The sequence below is a fragment of the Xylocopa sonorina genome, chromosome 4 (assembly GCF_050948175.1).
Source record: "Xylocopa sonorina isolate GNS202 chromosome 4, iyXylSono1_principal, whole genome shotgun sequence".
Taxonomy (NCBI): domain Eukaryota; kingdom Metazoa; phylum Arthropoda; class Insecta; order Hymenoptera; family Apidae; genus Xylocopa; species Xylocopa sonorina.
Window position 1 is genome coordinate 11,766,052 of NC_135196.1, and position 18,714 is coordinate 11,784,765.

Here is an 18,714-nt window from a genome sequence, read left to right on the forward strand (position 1 = left end):
AGTAATGTAATTTGGTCAAAAAACGTACAGTTAGATTTTAATTCACCATGATTAATTAGGATTAAGTACTTAATCGGTGCACATATTCTGCGAAATGTAGTCGACATATTTTTAAGGTTTCCCTTGTACAAGCTTCGTTCTTAGTTAGCAGAAGAAATAATCATCATTAAAACATATTCGTCAGGCCATATCTGTAATTATGTACACTTAAGTGTTAGGAAACTTTGAATCCCACAGAAGAAAAAATGACATGAAAGGTATACAGGAGTTTGACCATACCGAGTGAAAAGCATGAAAAACGTAAACGAATTTCAAGGAATTAAATGTAAGTAATAATTGACAGTTTATAAAGGTCTGACTTCGTTCATATCTACTTCTACTTGCTTCTTCAAATTGGCAGGTAAATCATTCCACACTGACTGCGGCACGGTTTCTGAAAAATTTTCAATTTTTCCATTACAATTCAGAAATCTTGTGAAGAAAATAGTTATTTTATTTTCTTTAATATATTTTTAATTTACTATCCAAATCAAAAGAAAACTTTGTTAAATTGGCTTTAAATTGTTACAGTATATAAAAGAAAATATTCATTCATAATTAGAAGGAAAGTAATAAATAAAAATTTTCACTAATATTGGATTGCAACACCACCCACTGTATCCTCTGAGACATTAAACATGGAGATCTAATGAGATTCTACTTCAACTGTTTCTAGTCTAAAAATAATTTAAGTGTACATTTTTTGTGTTGAATTGTAAATAATTAAAGGATGTATATATTTTATGCATTGTATTTGAATTTCTTCAATTCTAATTAATGTTTATGTTTCAGGCTAGATGTGATTTTTGAAATGGTAGTAAACAGGTGCATATTACCTTAAATGTACAATCCTTACAATCAAATTAATGATGAAACAAAATGGATATATTATCAATGTAATTCGTTTTTTTGTTTACCTTTACACATATACAATAAATTGGACCATGTGATCTTCTCTTGAGAAAAACAGTAGACGCCAAGTTTTCCACCCTTTAAGGTCGAGTCATAAACGTTCCCTGAGTCAGCCATTAGTTGCTTTCCTTGATAAAGTCTAAATCTAATCAGACCAATTTGTGGTCTATGCAGCAAGTGCCATCTGTACGAGGTCCTCTCTTTCCAACCAATTTTCTTCGGATCATGCCAAAGAATCTTCACCTGATTAGGAGTATCCTCATTATGCCAAAGACTGTTCCGGAGAACTTCACCAGGACCGGTACTTGAGTCGACCAGCTTTAAGAAAATTCCAGGATCTCCTACTGCTCTGAATGGAGTTGGCATCCAATATGGTTGCTGACTTTTCTTCCAAGACACTAAGTAAAATCTGCGATTATCTTGGTAGGAAAATACGAAACCTACAGAATCATCATCTCCGTCGTCGTCGATGAAGAATGTACCCTCAAAATCCACGCCGCTGAAAGTGTCTGGACCTGTTTGAACCAAGTGTTTATTTCATGAGACAACTGAATCCAAAATTATTTCTCATGTTTCTACCACTATATTTTAATATGATCGTTATAAATATATGTATTAATATGCTACCAATGGCAATGCCAGGATCGCTGTTCACAAGTTGTTTAATTTCAGCGCCATCATTGTGTATCTCCCAAACAGGGTCTTGTTGAGCAGTACCAACAGGATCTAAAGCGATTGTAACATATTTGTTGAAATCTGTTGTTGAAATTAAACTATTATTGGGGCAGTTGTCGTGCCTATTTAGCACAGTATCATTGTCATTGTCATGCCAGCAAGCATCACCAATACGATCGTCTGAAAATATATCATTTTTTCCAATATGCAGGTACATTAGCCCGATAATAAAGTTTTTGCAATCGATCTCAAGAACAAGAGGAGTAAGCCTTATGTTCAACAATAATCTACTTACGATGAGTGTGGCGTTGATCCGCATTATATACAAAAGGACAATTATCAATATGATTTGGCACTCCATCATTATCCATATCAGGATCGCAATCATCTCCTAAATCATCGTCATCTATATCATTTTGTCCTGAATTCGGTACGTCCGGACAATTGTCTATATCATCTTGAATACCATCCTTATCTCTATCGTTATCATTGTCACAAACATCACCAACCCCGTCCCCGTCTTGGTCCATTTGATTTGGATTGAAGTTATAAGGACAATTGTCGCAAATATCGCCAATCCTATCTATATCTGAATCTATTTGTTCCGGATTTATCTCCCTCGGACAATTGTCCTGATGATTCAAGATACCTATAAAATTATGTAATTTCTTATTGTACGTCGAAGTTTGATGTTAGTGACCAAAAAGCATATTTTTAATATATTAAAACTTCACCGTCATTATCGATATCATTATCACATGCATCACCGATGCCATCATTATCGGTATCCTCTTGTTTTGGATTACGGATTAGAAGACAATTATCGCAAACGTCGCCAACTGAATCAGGACCATCACGATCATTATCTTCTTGGCCAGGATTTGAAATTAAAGGACAATTATCGGAAGGATTCAGAACCCCATCGTTATCAGCATCTGAATCGCATGCGTCACCCATGCCATCTCCATCCGCATCTTCTTGGCCACTATTTGGTACGTATGGACAGTTATCTCTGCGACAGCACCGGTCGTGACATTGAAGTCGCGAATCAGGTATTCCATCACTATCGCTATCCGCGCCACACATTAGACCATTCCCTGCCCATCCAATGTGACACTAAAAATTGTTTCATTATTCTTTATTAATACAAAATGTTACTTCAAGACTGACTTACTTTACATAAATATTCGTTGACATCAACATCGATGCATCTGGCGTTCAGATCGCAAGTAGTTAAGTCTGGACAGATATTGTGTGTGGGAGTGCATCCATCTGTTTGATTCCACGCAGAACCTGCTCGACAAGCATCACATCTATATGAACCCTGTAAAATAATTCAGTATGTAATTTGTTTTAAATATTATAAAATTTGTAATTTTTCACTGTATTAGATTTCCATGCTCAGGATTATATATACATTTTACTAAGTTGACCAGTACCTTTCCTTATCTACTGAAGTAGAGTCAGCAAGTATATAGTATTTGTAATACATAATCCTGGTTTCACAAGTATATTTGAGTTGATTAATTAATTACCTGTGTATTAATGCATTCCATGTATGGACCACAACCACCATTGTTATTTTCACACTCATTTATGTCTCGACAAATTTGTTTGCGACTTTTGGCTACTTCTAAACCCACTCCTTGTGTTACAGATCCAGTGTATCCTAACGGACAAGGTTCGCATCTATATCCTGGATGAAGATTAATACACCGCACTCCTGGATGGCAGGGTTGTGCCAACTCACATTCATTTATATCAACACATGTAGAACCGTTACCCAGATATCCGTTTGGACATGGACCACACCTAAAAGTGAGTTTTGTTATTTATCTTATTTCAGAAACTGATAAAAAACCTGATGTATTGATACTTTGTTTTATTACCTGAAATATGGTGGGTAAGGAATGGGATCGCATTGGACTTCTGGATAACAGGGATGGAAGTTACAACCATTCTTTTGTCGTTCACAGTGTTTGCCATTGCCTACGTAACCCATGGGGCATTTGTCACACCTAGAAAGTTACAAAAAACGAACTTTTCGTATTACCATTTCACTGTATCAGATCATTTGGAAAGTTCACAACGGTTTTTAGTGGATACCGATACTAAGCATTGTTATCCATTTTTAGTGGGCTTAAAATGGAATAACTTTTCATAAACTACAAGTTCCCCGCTTGAATGCAACAGTTGATAGATAAGACCTCCGAACTCTGTCGATATAGAAGGTCACGTCCGTTCACAAGATAACATGTCCTTAAGTTATTAAACTCCGTTGCTTTTCCAAATAGCCTAATATTTTATCATACCAATGCATGCGTTAAATCAGGGTAGCAAAATGAATCTAAGGATAGTTTACCTGTATCCGTCCGCGAGGTCATAGCATTGGACCCCGGGAAAGCAAGGATTGTGCACGCAACTAATTCTCATGCAACGATATCCGTTGCCAGTGTAACCAGGCGGACATGCTCCACATTGTGGCCCGTGTTGTGTGTTACGGCAATCTGCACCGGGGAAGCAGGGCGACTTGTAATCGCAACTAGGAGGAGGAGCTGCCGTCGTAGTCGTCGGTGGAACTGTGGAATTACCAGGATCAGGATCTTTGTCAGGATATCACTATTCCAAGAAGAAAGCTCGATCACATCGCAATTCGACAGATCTTCGCCTGTCTACATTGCCACTTTTCGTCGCGAAGGTAGATGAACTCGGGACAAACTCGGAGTCTGTTTCAACGCTACAACTACCAACGATTAACGTATACCTATTTCCACCTAAGCAGGCAGAATTGTACATATTTTTTTAAATTGTTATCTTTTTTTGATTGCATAAAGCATGATTCTTTATTTATATTTTTTATGAATAGTCAAATAAGCCAAATTTGGCAATTCTTACCAGAGAATTGTAAAAACCAGCTATTATTAAATCCTATAATAGTGGATGGCGTATTATATCATCCGTGGCGTTATAGAGGAATCAATTTTGAAATATCATACTTTCTTTTTATAAGTAACTTCGTAGAATTTAATTCTAATTGCGTAGATTTTAATTTTTCATACTTTCCAGACATCTTTTACGCGATACGTCCTCGCGAGAGTACGAGTTACAAAATTATTCCATTTTACAAAAAACACACATTTATTGCAACGTAAGACCGTGTTATACATTTATATAGATGCTAATTAAACCAAACGAACGAAAGAAACAAAAGTTACGATATTGAAGAAGAATAAGAATAAGAGAAAAGAAACGAAACAATGGACACTTTCTTGTCGGTTAATTATTCTTTCAATACAGCAGAACTTCACTCACCGGGGGGTACGCGACAGGCTGCGCAATTTTCAATTAATTGTCGAAGGTGTTTCGTTTCTGCTCTCTGCAAAATAATACGTTAATTAAAACGATCTGTTAAATACTCTCAAATAATTATGGACAACATTATTACTCACGTTTAATTCTATTTCTCTGAAGACTTTCCTGGTAGCTTCGATCAGTTCATTCAATGTTTTCACGATTTGAATATCCGTCTGGCAAACTAGAAAATTATGTATATATTTCGACTAAATTTATTCGAACGATAAATTAACAATTGCGGAAGTTATACTCATTGATTAGAACATAAGAAGTATTTTTTAATTGTTCGTAATATTCTTTATCAAGCCAACCGCAAAGAAGAAAGTTAATTAATATTTATGCATTTATGTTAACAACTTTTTAATGGTATTATGATTTTCCAAATATCAATTACCTCTCTCGTCCAGAGTTTGAATTTCCATGTCCCCTCTTCTTGGAATTCTCTTGTAATTTGTGTTCGCATGAATCAACATGTCCGACTCATCTGAATTATTAAATTCTCCGGACTTCGAGTGAACAGGTCTATTAAAATATCCAGATCGCGTCCATTGATGTAATCGTGTCTCATACCCCGAAAGGTCTGCTTCATTGGCATTTGAGTCACTTGCGGAACGATATTTACTGCGATCCTCCTCGTTAACACGTTTATCATGTCTATTCGATGGACCTCGTTGAGAATAATGATCATGATTCAATCGATGCGATTGTTTGAAGTCGTCGAATCGATTGGATCCACCCGAATCTTCGAAATCATCGAACTGATCAATATTTTCAAACATGTTGGACTTTTCGGTGGTGAAATCATAAGCGTGCCCTTTCGATCGGGGATGATAATATTCTTTGCTTCTTGATTTTAAGTGAGACTGACCGATGTTAGACGAAAATTCATCAAAATCGTTATACAATTGATCGTCGATCGGTTTTGCAGTCGACTCGTGCACCTGTTTATGTTGGAAGAAGTCGGACAGGGCATCCATGTCGGCCAAATTGTTGGGGCAGTTCTCTCGTCGCAGAACATCGATCGTGGATGACAGTGGGTACACTTTTACCTGACTTCTTCTTTCCCTGAACTGAAGACAGAATGATTTCGAAATTTACTATGTTCTAGAACATCAAAACAGTTTGAAGGAAATAATTCCTGTTGTTTTACAATTAATTTTTATATCTTTCTTCAATTACAAATATTAAGTAACGACACGTCCGAGTTTCTACAAAATTCGAAAAAAAGACAAGGAACAGCCCGAGTATTAACCAGTTTCCATGAATATTGAACAGTAGACAAAGCGGAGATGATGAAAAAAAAATTGCCTCGATTGCTCTGCCTTTCTATCATAAATTGCATGATCGCGATGCACCGTACTTTTTTCTTTCTATGCGTACCTCGAGGGCAACAGTAAGAAAGTGGGCCGTGAATATTCAGTAAGGATTAAATTCCAAGCGAAACGAAACTAATTCACTATGCTTAAATGCGTTACGCGTGTTAGCAGCGATACGTAATAAAGGCGAGCAGCCTTGGTTTGACCATCCATATTTGGAAAGGCATCATCCTACGGTCTCTAACGTCATCGGTGCTCTGTTAATAACTGTGAAACTTCCAATGACAGAAAAATCAAAGTAACGTGTATCTTGTATATTATATGACTTGTAAAGTAAAAGAAAAGAATGAAATGCAATATATATTACAGTGAATGATAGTAAAAACCAAATTACAATGGAACGAAAGTGCCCTGAGATGTGTGCACCGAAATGTCCCCACTACTATGGGGGGAACTACTGCTCGTTGTCTTTCTTTGCCATCGTCATCTCCGAAAAGGGATAACAGTGACATCATAATATATATGTACAAAATAATATATTGTTATAGCTGTTAAACACACGTCAAAAGGCTTCGATTTGCCTTAGAAAGAAAAATCGACTGCACATTTACAAAAAAAAGGAAACACTTACCGCTTCAACGCGAGGATTGTCTTCGTTAAATGCTAACTTGCGGAAGCTTTTATTTAACGATACCACGCCTTGGTAAACGCAGTCAACGTAAACGTCCAGCCGAGCTCCGGATTGACTCTGGTGTACTATAACAATTACATTCTTCGGCGAGGTATTCGCGTTTAAAGCGTCCACGTTGATGTGCTCCGCAATTCGATGACCATTCTCGTCGATACTCTCGAGAATTACTGAAATATAAATTTTGTTTTTGAAGTTTACGAGGAAAGTGACGAATTAAAAGATCGAGTATCTGATGTTAAAAAGTATAACTCGAAGAGTTCATTTTAATCTCTTCCTTGTGATGTAAAAATACACATAACAAGTTAACAAAAAATATTGAACGATGATAGTGCACTTTGTATTTTGAAGAGTTTTTACCTCTTTTAGCCCGTCTATCTAGAACGAGCACTATTTTGGTTCTAAACTTTCCATATTTTATTGCTAGGAGGGTTTCAACAGTTGCTTCCGATGATTTTTTCTTCGACTTGATGTTCGAAATGGCAATCACGAAATCGTTGTTGCCCCATGTCTTTTGAAGATTCGTAGTTAGATCTGTAAGATGTTTAAAAGTCTTACTTGTTATTAAAACCATTTGCTACTTTCATTTTTGTTCATAATTTTTGCAAAACTGAAATTAAAATTTATTTATTCACAGATCTATTCTAAGATTTTATTTTTAAATTTGGTATTATTGATATGATATCACAGTCTTTTTTTAAGCGGATAGGCCTTTTTCTAGCAATAATTTAGAAAATCCTGTTTAATAGGAAATTCACGGGTTTATTTCCATAATTGGCTAGCATGAAAATAGCCATTTCAAGTTAAACGACTGTAGAAACGATTTATCTTTCCATGCGTGCTGTTACCAGGTTTCTTGTCAACCTGCATGACGACTCGTTTGCAATACCGTAAACATCTTACGAGAATGCTCAACGGCTACTGTTTCTCCTGTACAATTTACTTTACTCTTAACACTATAAAATAAAAGTACGCATTAAATATACAAAAGAAATTTAGACTTTAAAAAAATGAAATTTTTAAATAAGTAGAAGCAGAAAAACTAGAAATATTTTATTCAAAGAGAAATTGTTCAATCGTTTACGTTCAAAATCTAGATTATAATATCTACGGAAAATCTCCGAAGAAAGAGCTCTTTTTATTTAAAAAAAATTCCGAACTAGAAAACTCAGAAGTTTTAACGAATCTTATATAATATCACACGTATCGATTTTTAACGTTTTCGTTCAAAATTATCATCGAGAGTATCGCGAAAATAAAAATGTAACGTATAAAAAATATTAAACAACTATTTCGCCTCACCCGTATCCGGTGTAATACTAGAATCGGCGAGGTAAACATCGAAGAGTATCGCGATCATCAACGTCGCGATGACGCGCATTTTAAATCACTTTTTTCCTTGCTTGCTACTATTATAATTAATCACACACCGTTGTAAGATCAACGTAATTTCGTTTTTCTTCTACTTTGCGTCGCGATTTATGATTTGTTATTACCAATCGATTCGTAACGGCACATATCGATTCAGTACGGATAAATAGGTAGTGGAACGTTGGCGTTCGCCGACTGAGACGAGGAAAAGCCTACGGATGGCTTTATAAGTCACCCACGAGAATTTCCGAGTACAGAGTCGTTGTCCATGGCATGCAGAACGAAAGGAATTGATATATCAAGTTATAATGATTATAGCGACACCTCTCCAGTCCTTAATAGCAATTGTGCGCGATTGTTAGTCAAATCATTCTGATTACAACGTGGATTAATCTGGAAATTAGCCTGAATTAAAATGCTGAAGATTGAAGAAAAAGACTGTAGTAATTATTAAATTAAAATCATCATCAAACGGAATGGAATGTAATTATGTTGTAGTAAAGTAATAAGGAAAGTTCGAGAGAAGTATTAGGCAAACATTTTTGTCTACAATCCGATCTTTCCACGTGAAAATCTTCGAAGGTAGATCGTTCCCCTACTTCTGTGTATCTTTCCCTGTATACTTTCTCTAGAAACCTGTAAAGTTTTTTAAATATTTTAATTACAATAATTGTTATATCGTTTTTATTTTAAGCAAGGAATAATTTAAATTTATCTTTGTATTATTGTTAAAATCGAATAAGTATAATTTAACTAATTTATTCATCGCATTTATATCCAATTACCAGTGATCGACCATTTCCTCATTGAAACCGCTAAAAAAAAATTCAAAATACCGGAGATTTCCCGCCACTATTTTAGTTTAGTCCGTGGAACGCATTACAGGCGCTGCAAGACGTCTCATTAAAATTATATAAAGGAGAAATAGAAGTATATAAAATTATTACTTACTTATACACGTTTTAAACTAAAGATAAGTGTGTATAAATATCTAGCCTCAATTCCTTAATCATTTACATAGATACTCGCTTGGTTTCTGGCACTGTATGACAATAATATAAACATAGCTGATCAATGGGAAATGATGCCACTAAATACAGTCTCACCTCTTATTGGACGACTGCCGGTTTATACTTTTGTAGCGTCTCAAAAAGTTTATTTTACGTTTAAAAGAACGTTCTTATTTATATGGTAAGTAACTAAAGGTATTCTAAAAACAATTCTTCACTATAACATTTGTTAATATGAACTGTTTATAATATTTGGTCTCGTTAATTGTAGTTAACTCCAATAACGTTTTGTTATGAAAGTAAAGCTTACAAATTGTCTTTTATTGCTTTTTACAGCTCGAAGTATAGCATTAATCGATATTACTTACGATATTTACTTACAGATTGTTATTATATTAGTACAAGCAGTATCAGTGCTGGTTGAAAAGATTAAAGGAAGTTCGAAATTCAAATGAGGTAATAGTTACGGAAGAGTTAGGAGGACAGGTATCGCTGTGATCAGTATCATAGAACAATGCTCCATAGATGGGAATGCTGGCTTCCGTGATATCCCTGAAAAAGCAAAAGTGTGGTAGACGTGTGTTTTATTCAACGGTGTGGTGTCATGAATTCATAATGATATCGTATCTCATCTTTTTTTAGGTGAACTATAATTAAACAAACCCGTGAGCTAAGCACAATCTGAAGAATGAATATAAAAAGATGTAACGTATGGAAAAAATTAGTCCGATTGTAATGTTAACTATGTGCTATTGCGATTTAAATTCAAAGTTTTGTTAGTTCAAGTCTCATAGGAATTTTTTCTGTCTTTTAAAAGAGTGGCTACATCTTTCTTAGAAATAAGACGTGTATATAAATACGTGTGCGTGTATGTGTGTATGTATGAGAAATGCAATGAATACTGTATGGGGGCGTACGATATATGTATGTTAAAATCATACTAATGTATTTTTAAGTATAAATGGAAACATCGGCATAATATTTGAAAGTTCTTTTTGTTATCACTTGTGATCATTATTATCTAAGTTTGGTTACTGTCACGCAGATTAGATTATGTGGAGCGTATATGAATTAGCGTGAAAAGCCGGACATGCAGTAATTTTCATTCACCGTTAAAAGAAAAAAAAAGCGAAAACACTTGCTCGCATAATAATGGGTGAGTTAAAAATGTTCATTTACATTGCAGGAATTATCTGAGAGCTTCTTTCAACATTTCAGAAGATTCCACAGAAGCACAAAAATGGCAACATCATTTATCTTTATTGCGAGAACAATATGTCAATTTATACAATACAAATACAGAACTTCAACGGGAGTATGCTATTGTTACTGCGACTAAACAAGATACTGGATTTATTAACAGACTCTTGACAACTATAGCATCGCTATACGGCCAACATCGTTACAGGTTTCTTATTATCTACAATTTTATTACAATACGTAAACTGTGTCATTAATGGATGTTTATTCATATTTAGTGATGTAATTATCAAATTAAAAGATCAGGAAATACCGGGACATAAATTTATATTGTCTGCCAGAACTGATTTTTTCAGTGATTCAATACTTGCTGAAGTAACTATTTTAGGTAATATGTTAAAAATATTATGCGTACTGTCTGGATTATGTGTATGAGATTATCTGGGTATCTTTAGTTTTCATAGTCACATGAAATAACTGTTTAGCACATAGTAAATTGTTGTTAAAATGATATATTTTGTATGGATATATGTATGTACATATGTTTTATGTATATTTTTAGATTGGACTCATTTGGATTCTAATGTTGGATTAGTGTTACTAAAATGGATATACACAGGAAAAATATCGCAAGAGAATTTAACATTAGATTTAATGAAAGCGGCATGCAATTTCCAGTTGTCAGAATTAGTTGAACAGTGTGAAAAGTATTTAATTGGAATTGTGAGTCTTAAGGATTGTGTACAATTGTACGCAGCTGCTGAAGAATTAGGTGCTCAGAAATTAAAAGAGCATTGTAGTTCTTTGATTTCTGCACATTGGGTAAGATGCAATAAGTATTTCTTACAATTTCAATTTATTTAAACCTTAATTATGTAACAACTCTGAAATTTCATACCATTAGGAAGATTTAACTGGAGAAGACTTTAAAGAGATGCCTGGTTCCTTATTATATAAATTGTTACATGCTAAAAGTAAATATCCATTGCATGCTGCTGTTAGACTGATGAGAGAAGATGTAGTCTTTTTATATCTGGTGGAAAATAATTCGGAGGTAAGTTACATATCTTAAATTATTGTAAATAACGATAATGAATTATATGTTTATTTATTTATATACAAGGTGTTTTATTTAGACTATTTTATGTGGAGTATCTCATAGGGAACTGATGGTATTGCACAAGTATTCTTACAGAATTTATTTAGAAGGGATAGAAGGGAACATTATGTGAAATAAATAGTTTTTCTGTGAGTAAAATAACATGAGAAATCTTGTATTTTTTACTCCTAATATAATGTTTATTAACAATTCAACATCCTATAGTAGTAGGTAATTTTATATCAAGTTATGTTAAATCTTGATTATAATGCCTTCCTAATGAGACATTCCATAGAGTCTAATTAAAATGGACACTGTATAAAATATATATCACTTAATTAATAATATATGCTCTTATCACACATTTATTTTATATCTAAAATATTACAACTTCATAATTCATATTATAAAAATTAATATAAAACATTGAAAGGAAACATTGCTTTACAGCAATATGTCCATAATACTTTTAAACAAATGTAAAAAATATTTTCTTATCATAATAAGTACTTAATGAACAATCTCATAATAGTGTGGCAAACAGTAATAATGCAATTAATATAAAAATATGATATATATTGATGATTTGGATCGATTGTGAGGAATTACATAACTGGTCACCACAAAAACAATATTCTGGTGGGCCACCTGGTACCCCTCTATCTTCACCGATAAAACAACCTTGCTCGTAAGCCGATGTCACAATTTCTTCTTTGTCTTCCCATTTATTATTGTTAAGGATACGAACTGTTCGTTTTTGAGGTGCACAGTCCCTTTCCACTGTTTTCATTATAGAAGCTAAAAATTATAGTAAACAAATACTATTTCCACTTTATAAATTTTTTAGTAAAAATAGAGATTTTGTTACTTTTAAATACAGAATAGATTGTCCTTTTTCTGCAAAGTGTTGACGAAGGACAGTACACTTGAAACCGAGAACTTCCATCAAATTGAGAACATAGTAAATCTGTTTTTTTATATCTTGGTTGCGATCCAAAACATTTATAGCACATAATACCTTCCATAGTTATCGGAACTATTAGTGTGTCTAAAAATATTAAGTATTTCAATAATATGATACAATTAAAAATATTTTAGTATAACATAAAATATTTAAGTTATATCAATACAAATTTCACTTAAAATAATCCAAAGATGAACATACATAGAAAAGCTATAGTAATTAATGAGTTTATTCTCAATTGTATTTGGAGGATCATCTCAGTTATAATTGAATAGAAATCAGTTAAAGAAAAATATTCCTTCAATTTATATTTCTAAACTCTTTACAATGCAACTTTCATTTGTATTTATTTATGTTTGTCTACATAAATAAATAATTATTGTCTTATTTGTGTCAAAGTTCGATTGATCTTCATCATCTCATAAACCTGAAACAGTTCGACCAGTTAAAAACATCAGTATTATAACATTTAGTAAGAACATTTTATCTGTACACTTTCTTTAACATTTTTCTCATATTATTACCAAGAGAAAAAGGCAAGGTAGATTTACAATTTTTTTTATAAATAAATAAATATATATATATATAAATAAGTAGATAAAAACTTACGAATCTAGCACGTGTGAATTGTAAACAAATGTTGGTTCATAAATACAGAAGAAATCTGTCCGGTTTATACTTAAATGATGAAAAATTATTAAAAATATTCTAAGAGGAGTTCTACATCTACAATCGACATTCCATTACAGAATATAACATATTCAATTAAACACTTGTACACATTTTTAATAACACTCTTTATTAACATTCACTTGGTGTTACATAGCCATCACAGAATCTCGATTAACTGTGAACGACAAAATCCGTTTGGTCGGATGCTGGGTGCAGTTAGATAAATTTATCACACGCCACGTCATGGCTTTTCTATCTTTTACAAACGACTTTTTCTGATGCATCAAAATGTAATCTGCATATTGCTTTCCGTTTAATATTTAACACTTCCTTTGTTTGCGAGGAGAGTATTTACGTAGGTGTAATACGTGCACGGGCAAACAGCCGATGAATGTACACGTTGTGTATCTTCGTGAAAAATGAAAACAGTGGCTCTCAATCACTCACGCGTATTATTGGATGAAAAACTTCAAATGAATTACATTTAAAATTCGATTCGTGACATTATCGTGCATTTAATCTCACATTATTTGTAGCTACGAATGAAGTAAACGAAATTTCGATAAATTGTTCATTTAATAATAGCGAAATATTAATAACAGTGAAACAGCTGATCGATCAGAGCATACGTATATTGTGAATAAAATATTTTATAGCAATTTATTAAGTTGTTTTATTGTTTAATTCTGTTTTAGTTAACAAAAGCTGTTAATGCCCTTGATCACAAAGGAGAAATACCGTTGGAAGTCGCTCTAAAAACGCGTCAACCATCGTTGGCGCGTACTTTGGTCGAACATGGGGCTGATTTGAGCGCGAAAGATTCAAAAGGCCTCTCACTGCTTCAAGCGGCTATTTTTAAAGGAGATTCTTATTCGGCTGAATTTATAATAGAACAATTGGAAAATAGTGGAAGCGTACAACGATTATGCGAAGATGTGAAACTTACCGAAAATATACGTGATATAAAGAATTTCGAGGAACTCGAGGGATGTACCGCTTTACATTTGATTACAAAACATAATTCGGAAGATATGTTAGCGGTGGCGTCTCGATTACTTCAAGCTGGTATCGACCCCAATTTACAAAATCATAGAGGATGGTAACTTGTTAATTACTTTTTTATTTTACGATTAACGGATTCCAGTCCCTCACTATAGTTGCTCTACGTTTTTACAGGACTGCTTTACATAACTGTATTCAGGAAAGAAACGAACCACTGTTTGATATTTTATTAGAATGCCAGGGCATAGACTTGGGTAAAACTACCAACGAGGACGATACACCGTTATGTATCGCAATGAAAACGATCCCATTTAGCGAGTATTTTGCCAAGAAACTTTTAGCCAAAGGCGCGACACCGAATCCTGTATATAAAAATACAGGAGACACTTTATTACATATTTTGATAAGAGAATGCAAAGAGGATGCAGCATTGTTTTTAATTGATCATTGCAAGGATCCCACAAACTTAATGCAGAAAAATAATGAAGGATATTCGGTTTTACACGAGACTTGTATAATTGGTTCGGAAAACATAACGCGAGCTTTATTGAAAATCGGTTTTCCAGTTGATGAAGTAGCATCGTCTACCGGCGATGCACCAATACATATTGCTGTCTCAAATTTATATTCTACTATTGTAGAGGAATTACTGAATGCACCTAACTCGAATTCTCAATTAAACTTAAAAAATGACGCGAACGAAACACCTTTAAGTTTAGCTATTAAAGCTCCATTTAAACTAGGCAAGGACATTGTTTTAGCTTTAATAACAGCTGGAGCAAATATCAATCAATGCAATGCGGAAGGTTTGACATTGTTGCATCAAGCTATATTGAAAGAAGATTCAGCAACGGCCATCTTTCTATTAGAAAATGGCGCAGACATGAATATTAGGTAAAGAGTGTATGCGTTAATTGTCAAGGGGTTTTAAGCATTGTATGTTATATTTAAAAAAAACTTCAATTGTTATTTAGAACTGCAAATGGAGAGACCCCATTGCAACTTTCTGTGCACTGCAGATTAGGCGAAGTTGTAGAAGCTCTATGTAAAAGAGGCGTAGATACTTCCATAGGATGTCCATTATGGGATGCATTAGATTCTGATCAGGAAGATGTAGCATCCATTTTAGTTAAATATGGAGCAGATACTGATTGCTGGGGTCCTGGTCCAGATGGTTGTCAACAGACATTATTACATAGAGCAATTGATCATAATAAAGAGGATATCGCACAATTCCTGATAAGGAGGTGTGTTATATGATGTGGTTCATGAAGCTAAATAAAGCTAAAAATTATTATACATTACATTGTGATTAAACAACCTTTGTATTATAGTGGATGTGATTTAAATGCACCAAGAAGACTCGGCCCAGATGGTGCTGGTGGTGATGAAGCAAGAGATGAATGTACTCCGTTACATTTATGTTGTCAATGGGGTTTAGAACAAGTGGTACAAACGCTTATTGAACACAGTGCTAATGTAAACGCTCGAGATGTCGAGGGCAAAACTCCAGTTCATGTAGCCATACAAAATCAGCATTCGCAAATTATTTCTTTGTTACTTTGTCATCCTAGTATAGATTTAAATAAACGGGATAAAAAGGGTTTAACACCATTTGCAACAGCTTTAACATTTCGGAATAATAAAGCTGCACAGGCCATACTGGAAAAGTTGCCCAAAGCTGCTGAACAATATGATAATAAAGGCAGAAACTTTTTACATACCGCTATTCAAAAGAATGACATGGAAAGCATACTGTTCCTATTATCTATACAGGTGAATATATTTTTAGCGATTACGATTGTATATTTGAACTTACTTTGTATTTGCTTCCGAAATACGCGTGAAGATGTTTAAAAAGTTAAACCAGGTATGCATGTAACAGAATAATTTTCATTTTTTAGGTAGATGTAAATTCCAGAGTTCATGATGTCACACAAACTCCACCTTTACATCTTGCTGCAGTTTCTGGGAATGAGGTGTTGGTAAGAAGTTTAATTTTGGCTGGTGCACGTGTTAACGATACAGATGCAAACAGAAATACTGCATTGCATGCTGCTGCGAAAGCAGGTCATGCTACCATAGTATCCGCTTTATTACAGGTAAACAAAATCATTTTATATTCTTTCTTCTTTCTTTCTCTAACAAAGATAATTAAACTATTTACTTCCCTATTTTAGAACAACATAAATTTCGATGCAGTAAATGCAGATGGTGATAATGCATTACATGTAGCTGTAAGAGAAGGTCATATATCAGTGGTTAGAACGCTATTGACTGAATGTACATTGGACGCAGAAGCAGTGAATCTTAAAGGAAGAAATCCTTTACATGAATTGGCTCGATGCGGGAAAGATAATGCTGCAACTATATGTGAGCTTTTCTTGGAATGTATGTCACAATATCCAGTAAACAGTGCAGGTAATTAAAATATATTACATCTTACTATCAATTATCATGTACTACTGAGGATTCTTGTAGCATAGAATGTGTTATAAAGGTTTAAACTATTTTAGCCAAAATGTAATATTAGTTGCACTAATATAAATGGTTACATATTGATTATTTTACATAAAAGAAAACTAAATTAAAAGAAACATTTTCTTTAAGATTTGGATGGCAATACTCCATTATTGATTGCCTATATGAAAGGAAATGGTCAGCTTTGCCGTACTTTGGTAAAGGCTGGTGCATGTTTGGGTTCTATGAATAAAGAAGGGATTACAATCTTCAATTATCAAGTAGCAACAAAACAATTATTATACAGACTGTTAGACTCGTTAACACAAGAAGCACCATGGGCTGACAAAGATCTTTGTCTGGAATGTGGCACAAAATTTTCTCTCACAATGCGAAAACATCACTGGTACAGAAACTATGAAATATTTACATAAATTTATAAACTCACCCTTTCACAGTGTGATAAAATGGCAAGTAGTTTGTAAGGAAAAATTTGAGGTATACAATTTTTTGCATTTCTAATGTTAAATGCACTGTGAGGGGGTTAATATATTTAAATACTTACATGAAATTATTTATTTTTATTTTTTCTAGCCGTCATTGTGGTCGAATTTTGTGCAATAAATGTTCTGATCAAGATGTTGCAATCTTAAAATTTGGATTAAATAAACCAGTGCGTGTTTGTGCTGTATGTTTTGATGTATTACAACTTGGTGCTGAATGAGTAAAAGAATTTAAATAAAAAAGGAACAAAAATACATATTCATATGTAAATAAAATAAATGTCATTCCATGTGCATTTTTCACAAAAAGTATATTAAAACTTTGTATAATTTTGTGTGAACTAATATATATATATATAGATATATTCCTGTATTATATAAATATTCTTGTTAAAAAAAAATTTGTTAAATTTATAGTTATTAAATTTTAAATACAAATGAAAGAGTGTCGATAAGAATTAATATTTATTGGTAAATTATCATTTATTCCTGACATTAATTATACATCTACATTGAACTGAATTAATTTGTAACATGTTTTAGGGGAAAGATGATGCCTTTTTAATCGAAGCATAATCCTTATTTGAGCTTACTGAAGAGTACTTTTGCTACGCAATGATCTACACATTCTACATAATCGAGTAATTCTTCCATACAAGTTTCTTCGGTCTGAGTTTTTGAGGAAACTCGCTCGTTGCAAGTCTCAAGTATGAGCTGTAAATGCGCACATTTACCCTCTGCTGAACACTTTCCCTAAGAAAGAAATAATTAAGAATTTTCATATTACAATTAGGTGCCATGAAATAATATTCGAATTTATCTTTTTCTATGGCGCAAAAATAATTTTTAATGGATAAATATTAGAAACAAACATAATCGTAAATTCAGACTATATCATTATACATTTAGGAATCACCAACAGTAATTTGATTACTACAAAATAGCTAAACTTTAAACAGAGACAACTTATACAATTCTAGCTTCTATGACTTCGCATGTTCGGTAATTATATTTGAAGCAAAAATAAGATAGTAAATACATTAGTAATCAGTAAATGGAAATATGCGAAACCTTGGAGAATCAAATCCCAAATAATTCCAGTATTAATATTATATAACGAGTTTTACACTTACACGAATTATTTTTTGAGGATCAACCACTTCTTCGTCATCTGCCTTTACGGTTGGAATATAATGTTTCAGAAAATTTTGTAAGAAAGACATACTTTTAAAGGTAATCGTTGTTCCAGTTCACACAATTATTGTCAATCAACTTCGAGTGTTCACTGAATCTCTGGCTCGCGATATAGAATATCACGGATAGAAAATGTTGCCTCGAGTTGCTTGTCTTGGAGATGACCATATTCGATGGGAATAGTGTTAGTGAGTTTCCATAAAATTTAAGTACAATTTCCATACGAAAAGTCCCCTGATAAATTTTATCGCAACA

General features: G+C 33.4%; 4 protein-coding genes across 6 annotated transcripts; 1 reads left to right on the forward strand and 3 right to left on the reverse strand.

Moving 5' to 3' along the window:
• Positions 1 to 264: 264 nt before the first annotated feature.
• Positions 265 to 8,547, reverse strand: Tsp (Thrombospondin). The gene is made up of 15 exons (XM_076893645.1): positions 8,287 to 8,547; positions 7,345 to 7,518; positions 6,928 to 7,154; positions 5,375 to 6,050; positions 5,076 to 5,161; positions 4,939 to 5,002; positions 3,989 to 4,205; positions 3,516 to 3,644; positions 3,162 to 3,438; positions 2,801 to 2,950; positions 2,361 to 2,742; positions 1,922 to 2,275; positions 1,579 to 1,806; positions 957 to 1,466; positions 265 to 433 (listed from the first exon to the last, which is right to left on the reverse strand). The coding sequence occupies exons 1-15, from the start codon at positions 8,363 to 8,365 to the stop codon at positions 345 to 347; spliced, it is 3,642 nt and encodes a 1,213-aa protein (XP_076749760.1). The 5' UTR covers positions 8,366 to 8,547; the 3' UTR covers positions 265 to 344.
• A 1,703-nt stretch (positions 8,548 to 10,250) lies between these two features.
• LOC143422972 (rabankyrin-5) lies at positions 10,251 to 17,708 on the forward strand. Of its 2 annotated transcripts, XM_076893979.1 has the most exons (13): positions 10,251 to 10,521; positions 10,584 to 10,773; positions 10,844 to 10,953; positions 11,128 to 11,387; positions 11,470 to 11,619; positions 13,996 to 14,399; positions 14,477 to 15,196; positions 15,277 to 15,549; positions 15,637 to 16,078; positions 16,207 to 16,404; positions 16,483 to 16,723; positions 16,913 to 17,168; positions 17,357 to 17,708. In XM_076893979.1, exons 1-13 carry the CDS (start codon positions 10,518 to 10,520, stop codon positions 17,484 to 17,486), a joined length of 3,378 nt encoding a protein of 1,125 aa, XP_076750094.1. In that variant the 5' UTR covers positions 10,251 to 10,517; the 3' UTR covers positions 17,487 to 17,708. The 2 variants fall into 2 exon arrangements, with proteins under 2 accessions (XP_076750094.1, XP_076750095.1); XM_076893980.1 differs by lacking the exons at positions 10,251 to 10,521; positions 10,844 to 10,953 and having other exon boundaries at positions 10,634 to 10,773.
• Positions 12,053 to 13,741, reverse strand: LOC143423007 (uncharacterized). Of its 2 annotated transcripts, none has more exons than XM_076894040.1 (3): positions 13,238 to 13,741; positions 12,533 to 12,712; positions 12,053 to 12,462 (listed from the first exon to the last, which is right to left on the reverse strand). In XM_076894040.1, the coding sequence occupies exons 2-3, from the start codon at positions 12,687 to 12,689 to the stop codon at positions 12,188 to 12,190; spliced, it is 432 nt and encodes a 143-aa protein (XP_076750155.1). In that variant the 5' UTR covers positions 12,690 to 12,712; positions 13,238 to 13,741; the 3' UTR covers positions 12,053 to 12,187. The 2 variants fall into 2 exon arrangements, with proteins under 2 accessions (XP_076750155.1, XP_076750154.1); XM_076894039.1 differs by lacking the exon at positions 13,238 to 13,741 and adding an exon at positions 12,830 to 13,055 and having other exon boundaries at positions 12,054 to 12,462.
• Positions 17,709 to 17,711: 3 nt separating the features above from the next.
• On the reverse strand, positions 17,712 to 18,604 carry Uqcr-11 (Ubiquinol-cytochrome c reductase 11 kDa subunit). The gene is made up of 2 exons (XM_076894047.1): positions 18,399 to 18,604; positions 17,712 to 18,018 (listed from the first exon to the last, which is right to left on the reverse strand). Exons 1-2 carry the CDS (start codon positions 18,486 to 18,488, stop codon positions 17,845 to 17,847), a joined length of 264 nt encoding a protein of 87 aa, XP_076750162.1. The 5' UTR covers positions 18,489 to 18,604; the 3' UTR covers positions 17,712 to 17,844.
• Between the last annotated feature and the right edge of the window lie 110 nt (positions 18,605 to 18,714).

Bases quoted from the DNA above. Each gene is read 5' to 3' on its own strand.
- LOC143423007 (XM_076894039.1), bottom strand. From the start codon at position 12,884: ATGATCCTCCAAATACAATTGAGAATAAACTCATTAATTACTATAGCT. The intron at 12,713-12,829 runs GTATGTTCATCT...TAATATTTTTAG, and splicing joins AATTACTATAGCTTTTCTAT to ACACACTAATAGTTCCGATA. The intron at 12,463-12,532 runs GTAACAAAATCT...TATAATTTTTAG, and splicing joins AATCTATTCTGTATTTAAAA to CTTCTATAATGAAAACAGTG.
- Tsp (XM_076893645.1), bottom strand. From the start codon at position 8,365: ATGCGCGTCATCGCGACGTTGATGATCGCGATACTCTTCGATGTTTAC. The intron at 2,951-3,161 runs GTAATTAATTAA...ATTATTTTACAG, and splicing joins TGGAATGCATTAATACACAG to GGTTCATATAGATGTGATGC. The intron at 1,467-1,578 runs GTAGCATATTAA...TGGTTCAAACAG, and splicing joins CGATCCTGGCATTGCCATTG to GTCCAGACACTTTCAGCGGC.
- LOC143422972 (XM_076893979.1), top strand. The intron at 10,954-11,127 runs GTAATATGTTAA...GTATATTTTTAG, and splicing joins TGCTGAAGTAACTATTTTAG to ATTGGACTCATTTGGATTCT. The intron at 15,550-15,636 runs GTGTGTTATATG...TTTGTATTATAG, and splicing joins GCACAATTCCTGATAAGGAG to TGGATGTGATTTAAATGCAC.
- Uqcr-11 (XM_076894047.1), bottom strand. From the start codon at position 18,488: ATGTCTTTCTTACAAAATTTTCTGAAACATTATATTCCAACCGTAAAG. The intron at 18,019-18,398 runs GTAAGTGTAAAA...TTTCTTTCTTAG, and splicing joins ATCCTCAAAAAATAATTCGT to GGAAAGTGTTCAGCAGAGGG.